Source organism: Tenrec ecaudatus, chromosome 18 (genome assembly GCF_050624435.1).
Source record: "Tenrec ecaudatus isolate mTenEca1 chromosome 18, mTenEca1.hap1, whole genome shotgun sequence".
NCBI lineage: Eukaryota > Metazoa > Chordata > Mammalia > Afrosoricida > Tenrecidae > Tenrec > Tenrec ecaudatus.
This window is the reverse complement of record NC_134547.1, coordinates 19224107-19233574: the sequence shown is the minus strand read 5'-3', so window position 1 is coordinate 19233574 and position 9468 is coordinate 19224107. Positions and strand designations below refer to the sequence as shown.

The 9468-nt window shown below is 50.0% G+C and overlaps 1 protein-coding gene across 1 annotated transcript; it reads right to left on the bottom strand.

The window, feature by feature from the left end:
* Nucleotides 1–1334: 1334 nt before the first annotated feature.
* LOC142432151 (EP300-interacting inhibitor of differentiation 2-like) lies at nt 1335–2374 on the bottom strand. The gene has a single exon (XM_075537262.1). It carries the CDS (start codon nt 2273–2275, stop codon nt 1685–1687), a length of 591 nt encoding a protein of 196 aa, XP_075393377.1. The 5' UTR covers nt 2276–2374; the 3' UTR covers nt 1335–1684.
* Between the last annotated feature and the right edge of the window lie 7094 nt (nt 2375–9468).

Here is a 9468-nt window from a genome sequence, read left to right as displayed (position 1 = left end):
GCTGGTCGGTTCAAACTCCTGACCCTGAGTTGGCAGCTCAACCTGTAACTCACATCAACCCAAAGCTAAAACCAAGCACTGCAATTGAGGTGATTCTGACAGGATAGAACTGCCTTGTGGGTTCCCGAGACAACTGTTCCGGGAGTAGAAAGCCCACTCTTTCTGAGCAGCTGGTGGATTTAAACTGCTGACCTTGTGGTTAGCAGTCATACTGGTAAGCCAAGAAACCACCAAAAAGCAAAAACCAAACTCAGTGCCATCAATTCCAACTCCTAGAGACCCTTACAGGGCTGGGTAGAACTGCCTGTGCAGGGTTTTCAAGATGCGAGTAGAAAGCCTCATCTTTTCTCCTGAGGCTGGTGGTTCAGCAGTTAGTAATCCAATGTGTTATCTACTAGGCCATCAGGACTCCACAGTCGGGGTACAAGCAATATAGAATGTGCACACATGCCACATGTGTGCAAGATTAGTTATTACAGCTTTGATTATGGTGATAGAAAAATATTGGAACACTAAATGTTCATCAGTTGGTTCTGGGTTAAGGAAATGACCACCGAACCAGAGAACATAACAAAACGCTGTGGTGTTGCTTGCTTAGGACGTGGCATCAGCAAAGGCCGGAAATGGCCATCAGGTATGGGGATGTGTCAGCAGAGAGGGGGAACCCCTCAATGGCATCAGTGAACACAACCGTGCTCCTCACAGCTCAAGGGTACCAGTAACTGTGAGGTGAGGGCAGGCCTGGGTGACTCTTGTATCCATCAGGCTGCCAGAGTCAGATGACAACTGACAACGAGATGAGGAAATGTACTAGTTTGCTAGGACCTTCTGCTACCTTCACACTGAAACAACACAGCAATCAGGAAATACACAAAGTTTGTGGGAAGAAATGGACAGGATCACCAGGAATAGTGATGCCCCTTTTGAAGGCCCCCCTCCCCCATTTGTCAACTTTGGTGTGAAGACATTTAAAATCACAGCTTTGTGCATTTATATTTGCTTGTATGTACCATCAGGGAGGTGAGCAAGGGCAGCCGAGTGAGTGAGTGAACGTGGTTACCCGTGGGGGTTGTGGCGGGTACTGGGGACCCTGCGTGTGCGTATATACTTGTGAACAGCTGGATTTACCAAAGCACTTAAGAATGCCGGTGAATGCGCAAATCAGTGCCAGAAATTGCAGCAATTCATGAAGACACCTGTGATCATGTAATACGCTTTGCGAGCCATGCAAAATGCCCCAGAAACCACATAACCAACTTTTCATGAAAACCTCTGTTGCATATGCGCTGAAGAGGAAGTACAGTCTAAAAAAAAAATGCAAGCTCTTACTACCATTTTAGTAACAGCAACAACTCTTTATTCCCATCCTTGTTATTTGATCATTTCTCGCAGGATTATGGACTCTCATATTGGATTGGGTGTTCTTCCAGCTTTAACTGTACAAAAGCTTTTTTTTGGGGGGGTGCAATTTCAAAAGCGATGCAGGAACAAGACTCTGGATCAATCGCCAACTCTATGTTGTTTCTTTCCTCTTTTCCCCCTGGTGACTTTCTTCGCTCAGCCTGTCCCCAAAGGGCACTGCCTGAATCTCCCACACTTGGATTCCCAAAACAAAAGCCAAGTTATTGGATTGGCAGACGACTCCCGGGTGCAGAGGGCTTCTTGAAGTCGTTCCATTACTTGACTAGCCTCTGCTGATGAATTTATCACAACCTAGTTCTTCGATCAAGGGATTGATGACCTCAGATGCGGTCAGCGCGATGGTAAACGTTAAAGGATCGAAATCCATCCTGCGAGGGTTTCGCAGATCACCGGCGGCAAACGCCGCTTGCCTCGCCCTCAGGGCCTCCGCGAACCGGCGGCGGCGGCGTCCTTCCAGCTCCTGTAAGCGGCCGGGCCCAATCCGGTAATTTTCCAGAAAGCGGCGCAGGTACTGCTGGTAATTGACCCCCAAAAGGCGCAGAGGGTGGCGGAAGTGGAAGTGCGGCAGCGTGCCCGGCCCGTTCCGGGGTCTGGCCCTGGGTCTGCTCTCGGGGCCCTCTTCCTCCGCTGGCTCCTGCATCAATTCGGCGACCGCGGCCATCCGGCCTTCCCTGGCCATCGCCACCGGCCCTTCCCTGGCCAGCGCCACCGGGCGTCCTCGGGCCTCAGCCGGCGGACCCTCCCGGGCGGGCCCCCGCCTCCCTCCGCCTACCTCCGCCTGCGGGAGGGCGTCGCTGTCGCCACCCGCTGCGTCCGCCAGCAGGGCGCAGCCGTCTGGGGGCAGTTGAGACATCTCGGACCTCGGGGTCAGCTCGGCCGCGGCCAGGAAAAAACGGGCACAACGGGGCAGCGCGATGGAGGCCGCGCGCGTTCAGTGCGTGCGTGCGTGCGCGTGCGCGCGCACCCTGGCGTCCGTTGGGCGAGCGCGGCGCGCCCCGCAAACGCCGCGTGCGAGCGTGAAAGCCCGGAGCGGGCGTGGATTCTGAACGGCGCCAGGAGCGCGCGCGGAGACTCCAGATGCCCCCTAGCGGCCGAAAGCGCTAACATCGGAAAACCACCACCACGGAACGTCAGCCAAGGGCCAGATGCCATATTTTACGGCTGACCGGTTTGATGGGATCTTTTCTGGGTGGTATCGGTTCACCGTACTCACGCAATCTCTGTGCTGAGCACATCCCGGCCGAACTATATGAACAAGAAAGTGGCACCAGGATTGAAGATCCATTAATAGCCTCCCATATGTAGGTGACACCACCTTGCTTGCTGAAGGCGTCGAAGTCTTGACGCACTTACTGATCGGCTTCACAAGTGGGCCAGCAATGATGATAAAAAAACAGAATGAAGTTGTGGAGGATTTAATCTTATCAGCATCCACGATGCCTATGGAAGCAACAGTCAAGAAATCCAAAGGTGACTACACTGGGCAAATCTTTAAAACTTTTAAATTTTGAATTAGGTGAAGGTTTATAGAGCAGATCATAGTTATACATTCAATAATTTATAATCCTTCTGACTAAACTCATCCATTGCAATCCCCTCAGTGTAAACAATCCCCTCAGTGTAAACTTCCTCTGTTTCCTGTTTCTGTTCTTCCTTCTTTCTTAATAACCCTCTGAATTTCGACGTTGGGTTAATGCTGCCCTTTTGATCTTAAATGGATGATTATTCTAACAAGGAGGTGAGTTCCCTTCTGGACCTGAAGGGTAAGGGCCATGATCTTGGGGGGCCCACCAGTCTCCATCTGATCAGTCACACTGTTCTCCTAATTTTAGTTCTGTACCACAGTGGTCTCCCACTCTATCCAAGACCTTCTAATGGAATCTTTTTCAGGGTAGTGGAGCACCATCTAGTTTTTCTGGTCTCAGAGTTGTGGAGACTGGTGTTTGTGTGGCCTGTAAGTCCATTGGGCTACTTATGTCCCGATGTCTTTCCATTTTATTCACTCTTCTTTCCTTTGGATGGAGAGAGACTAATAGTTGAACCTTAGATGGCCGCTCAGGAGCTTTTAAGGCCCTCGTTACTACTCCCCAGTGTAGGATGTTGTGTTAGTCTGGGTAGACTAGAGAAACAAGCTCATGGACACTCATGTGTATAAAAGAAAGAGGAAAAAAAATAAAAATAAAAGAAAGAGGTTTGTATACAAGAACAAATGAATATTGAGAAAACATCCCAGCCCAGTCCAGATCAAGTCCGTAAGTCTGATATTAGCCCTTATTGAGAGGTCAACACTGAGACACTGAACGGAGATAGGACTGAGACCAAGAACGTGAGGTTAAGAGGGGCTTTGTTAGGGCAGGGAAAGAGCTCCCGGGAGGGAAGGGAGAGCAGAGAAAGGGACAGGAGCATCTTGAGCTCCTGGGAGGTTCCGAGACCCAATCAGTTAGGTCAGGGAAATCGCAGCTTGTCGGTTAGGTGGTGGGAGATATCTAGGGCTCGTTCTAGGGAGGTACATGCTGACAACAAGAAGGGAGATTGTTTCCTTGCAGCTGCACGACCTGGAGTCAGGATGCGATCCGTGGGAAGTGCCTTAGTTGTTTGCCAACCTACTCCCTGGAGTGCTGGGACAGGGGCTGCACAACCTTGGTCTGGAGAGATAAGCTCCTTGGAATGTTGGGGCAGAAGATGCAGACTTCAATAGGTCATTCATCTTCCGGCTGGTAATGGGGGCCTTGAAGTTCTATCCTCCTGAGGAGCTGGAGAGGAGATGGGGGCTGCCTAGTCCAGACCTGGCCCAAACACTTATGTCTGATACCAATCTATAAAGTCTTCCTCTGACTCACGAAACACATGCAATGATGCCAAATGAAGGAAGATTATGGACCAGTGGGTTGCAAGTCGTGGATCCAGTGGCACTGTAAGCATCTCAGTGCTGGCAGGGGTTTCCATGTGGCTTCTCCAGCTCAGGAGACTAGCATAGTTCTGTGTGTCTTGTCAGCTGTTATGTCTCCCAGGGTGTGAGCAGAGAGAAAGCACGTGTCTCCTGTCTCCAAGGAGGAAATACAGGTGTTCCCCAAAGTCTCAGAAGGCCATGTCCACACAGAGGTCTCACTGGCTCTGACCTGATTGACAGACTAGACTTTACCCTTTCACTCTTAATCCTCTCAAGTCCCAAATTGACACCAGATTATGTAACTACCACAGATGTAGAATCTGGTCTTGGTGCCCTGGTCAATGGCCAGTAACTCATTCCCTCAAGGTGCCTGCTTATGTCTAAAAAGTTTTTGAAACTTTGTTTCCTATAGAGTTGTGGCAAAAGTATTGTGGGATACAGAAAGATTTTCCCCTAGGTTGTCATGCTGTTTGCCAGCAAATTGTGAGTTCAGCTGCTTAGAAATTTTCTCTCTGAAGAAATCAGCCATCCAGAGCAATCAGACTACTCTCTGTAGCACTATAGGTGGGGTTCACACCCTGCTGATAAAGACAGTGATGGTTTCCCTGGAGAGTCCAAGGAAAGGGTCAAGCCCACGCAATGAGCAAGACCAAAGTTAGGCTGCCATCTTGAATCTAGGGTCTTCCCATCTTGTCACATGTGTACCCCTAGTCCTTCCTCTTCCTATTGTGTGTACACCCTTAGATCATCCCCCCTCCCATCGCTGTACTGCCTATGGTACAACCCCTTCCTGTGACGTATGTGGTTACCTGTAATCAGGGTGGCTTGCACACCCCTAAGTATATATAAGCCATGGTTAGAAATATACTCTCCTCCCCTATACTCTCCTCCCCATGCCTCTCCTCCTCTTGCTCTCGGTGCGGACCTGGCTGCTGAGATTATGGCTATGGTCCAGGAGGTGAGCATGCTGCTAATGAAATGTGTCTGACTCCTTTATTTTATCTTTTCTCCTACCTTCCCTATTCTCTATGACTACTATAATCTTTATATAATATCGCTGTACAATTGCACCCATGGACCCCCCCACGATTGTCAGAGGCTGGTTACTCTGACAGAATAACCTCTGTCAAATATATATTTGTAGGTATATATTCCCACTGCCCTGCTACCACCTGTTTGGCCTGCTTGTCCAAGAATCTACAAGTAGTGTGAGGGAGAAAACTCCTAAGTATTGTTTATCAAGAAGCCGTGTGTGTGTTCAAAATAACCAAATAATGACAGGGAAATCGGTAGTGGGGTCCACCAAGAGTCATGAGAGGATGTTCTCAGGACAGGGGACATGGAGGAGACCTGGGGCACAGGCTGGTCAGAGTCCAGGAAGGGCAGAGGTGCCATACGGTGCAGTTTGGAAAACAGATTCAAGCGAGTATCTGAGGTGTTGGCATTTGGGGCAAAGAACTGAACGGTCCACAGTCAGCTTGGATGGCACAGGGAGTTAGTTCAAAATTCAAGCCAGAGGCCCCTGATGGAAGGGGGGTCAAACACAGAAGAGGAAATGATAAACTCTTGAACCTGAAGAGGTTTCTGTGAAATGATTCACTACGCTGGTATGGACCGCTAGGCAGTGAGCAACATTTGCGTAAGCCAGAGGAAAATAAACGGACAGGGATGTAATCAGGTTGTTCAGACTGGCCTGTCGGACCGTCCGGAAGTAGTGCCTTCCTCGGACATGGTTCCTAAGCGGAAATGGCGTAAAGCGAAGAAGCAAGCCATGGCCGTCAGCTTATACAGTAAGCTTTCCCCAGCCTTTTGGGAAAACCAACCCGGCCCCTTGCCAGAGGATACCAGCGAATAGACAGCCACACAAAGCACTCACGGGCCGTGTTCCGGGCACAGGCTGACAGGCCAAGCACGGCTTCCGGGGCGGGGCCTGGAGGCGCCACGTCCTCAGTGGCTTGGGGCTGACAGGCAGAGCGGGCTTCCGGGGGCGGGGCCTGGAGGCGCCACGTTGGCAGCTCGAGGCTGACAGGCAGAGCGGGCTTCCGGGGGCGGGGCCTGGAGGCGCCACGTTGGCAGCTCGAGGCTGATAGGCCCAACGGGCTTCCAGGGGCGGGGCCTGAAGATGTCACTTGGCGGCTGCGCATGCGCTGCCCAAGCCACTGGCGAAGTCACCCGGAAGCTGCTTTTCCACGAAGCGACCGTTCTCGTCAGATGCCTTCCAACGAGAGAAAGCAGGTACTCATGCAGGTGTTCTTGTTTTAGTGACTATTATTTTTTAAATGCTATTTAAAAATTGTGAAGGGTGTTTCACATTTCAGACCTTCGACTTTGGCGTTCAAGCTCTTCCAACCACATCCATTTCACACATGTCGGACTTTGTGGGAGCCAACTTTCAGAAAGTAGGGGATACCTGTGTCCTGCGTGGGGAAGTGGTAGGACGTCTAATCGAGGAGGGATGGGGGCCAGGAGTGACGTCATCACCCACCAAATCACAGCGAGAACTGTAGGTACGCTGGCTGGTTTAAGTCGTATCCGTGGGAGTTCATTAGGAGACCATGTCGGGCAAGTGTCAGAAGATCCAGTTATGTGATTCAGTAGGGACTGGGGCAGGTTGGGGGCAAAAGACAGCTGCCCTAGTCTGAAAATGGGCCACTGCTATCGATAACGTTTTCAGCCGCCAACCCCTCCTAGGTGGACCAACTGTTCTGTCAGGTCGCGGATAGGGAGTTGACCCTCGCTATGCCAAGACGCCCCTACCGGAGGTTGCTGTAGAGAATCAGGCGAGCCCAGCCCGCCATCAAGGCCAGAGGGTATGCCCCAATTCAGCCCTTGAGACAGGAAGCTTGTACACTTGGGAGGACACCTATCTAGGCCAGGTGAGCTTAACTCAGCCAATGGGGTCAACCAGTACCATCGACCTCGCCTCCCAGCGTAGGGCCCTGAAAAAGTCAGAACCAGGAGCCCAATGCCCTCTTTTTCCAGCTGCGGTTTCTCTGGCCTCAGGTTTCCACATATCTCAGCATGAATTCTTTCTCATGGGAAGCCAAGGACAGAGTTATCGCCCCACCCCCACCCCCCCAGGAATCTAACAGTTCTAGTCTATGCTTAGTCTGGAAGCTCCATCGAGCCTTCTCACCATGCTAGTGACTCTGCTGGTGTTTGCAAAACCAGAGACATCGCTTCCAGCATCACCACAACCCCCAAGCCACCGCAGGTTGACAAACTGAGAGACCAGTGGTGAATACCCTCCTGCTGTTGCTGTGAGGTTCCACTGAGTCATTCTGTCTCCTAGCAACCCCGAGTACAACCAAACGAAGGAAACACTGCCTGGTCCTGTACCAGCCTCACCATTGTTGTTATGTATGTGTGGAGTACCAGCCCCTGCATCAAACAGGTCCAAGGGGTGGTTGTGTCATGGAGGGGGAAAATTAAAGAGACACCAGACAAGATAAGGCATGCAAGCGCTCACCTCCCGGTCTGTGCAGAGAGAGAGAATATATTTCCAATCACGGCTTATATATAATCTAGCGGCGTACAAGCCCCCCCTAATTATAGTTAACTATACGTACATAACAGGAAGTAAGGGGCTGTACAATAGACATGGTACAATAGACATAGGAGGAACAGGAAGGGGATGAGCTAGAGGTGTACACGCAATAGCAAAGTGAGGAACAAGGGATACACATGTGACAAGATGGGCGTGCCCTAGATTCAAGATGGCGGCCTAACCTTGATCTTCCTTGAGTTAGCTTGACCTTGTCTTTGGGCTCTCCTTTTGGGGTACAATCCACTATCTGTATCAGCAGGGAGTGGGCCCCATCTAGAGTAGAACAGACAGTAGGGACTGATTGCTCTAGATAACTGATACCATCAGGGAGATAACCACTAAGTAGCTGACCTCCTAGTGTATAGACATCATATAATATGGGGGGACAACCTGGGGAAAAACCTTTCTGTATCCCACAGTTATGTTTGAGCCCCTTATTGCAGTCACTGTTGTGTCAATCCATCTCCTCGAGGATTTTTTTTGTTGCTGACCTTGTACTAAGTTTGAGAGCCTTCACTAGGGACTGGCCTCTCCTGGTAACCTGTCCAAACCATGTGAGTGGAAGTCATGCCCTCCTCATTTCTTTTTTTTTTTTGGGGGGGCTTACAAGCTATTTGCAGACTTCTCAATAATCATTTCTATCGATCATTCTGGTTCTACTTCTTCCAAGACAGATCAAGAACCTTTAAAATGGCAGAGCCCAAAGTCTTAGAACTTCGGTATGAGTCCAGGGCTGGATAGAAACGAGGTTGAAAGTACCCAGTTATAAACATAACACTGGGTGGATTCTTCCCTTGGTGTGTGTGTGTGTGTCTATAGAAGCCATCTTTAGTGTTTTTCTCACTGGCAGGTTGCCACACCTGGTTTGTCCCAACAGAGGTATAACCACTTTCTCAAAGACAACCGTCCCACCTCCTTCCACCAACCTCTGGGCTTGGATTTCCATTAAGGTTTACTGAACACCCTTGTAGGGGTGTCTGTTGATTTGAGGTGACCGTAGAACATGGTTCTATGACAGGAACTGATTGGTTTTCTCCTCGTCTCCCCAACCTGAGAAACTAACTCTAGCTGGGGTGAGGCCTTCTGTTGAAGTGGCTACGAAGATGTACAAATGAGGGGTTGATATGTGGATCACGAGCAGTAGGCAGGCATACCACCTTGTTGCTTGGGAGATGGGATTAGATGATCTGACCTGAGAGCAGATGCCTGCCTATGGCTTGTTCCGGGGTCTTAAAGGCTTGTCCTAACACAGGCAGCCATCTCAGTGAGGTGATTACTAAGTTCACAAGGAAGAAGTGTCTCAGCCTGTGTGATACAAGGATTGTGAATAATGAAATCCAAGACTGGAGGAGGGAACCATATCAGAGCTTAAATTATGAGCACCCAGTTTACAGAAGGCTCTGGATGACAGTGAAAACCCCAAGTCCATTTTTAGGGTTCCCATTTGGATTCAGCCTCTAGTAAATCCTCTGACCATTGACCAGGGATGTGAATAACCAGGTTTTCACACAGAGTGCCTTGGAAACTGGACGGATGTAGACAAAGTTAGGTTAAAATGCCATACCTTTGACCCACTTCAAATTTGTTCGAGTTTTTATTCTTTTTTTTT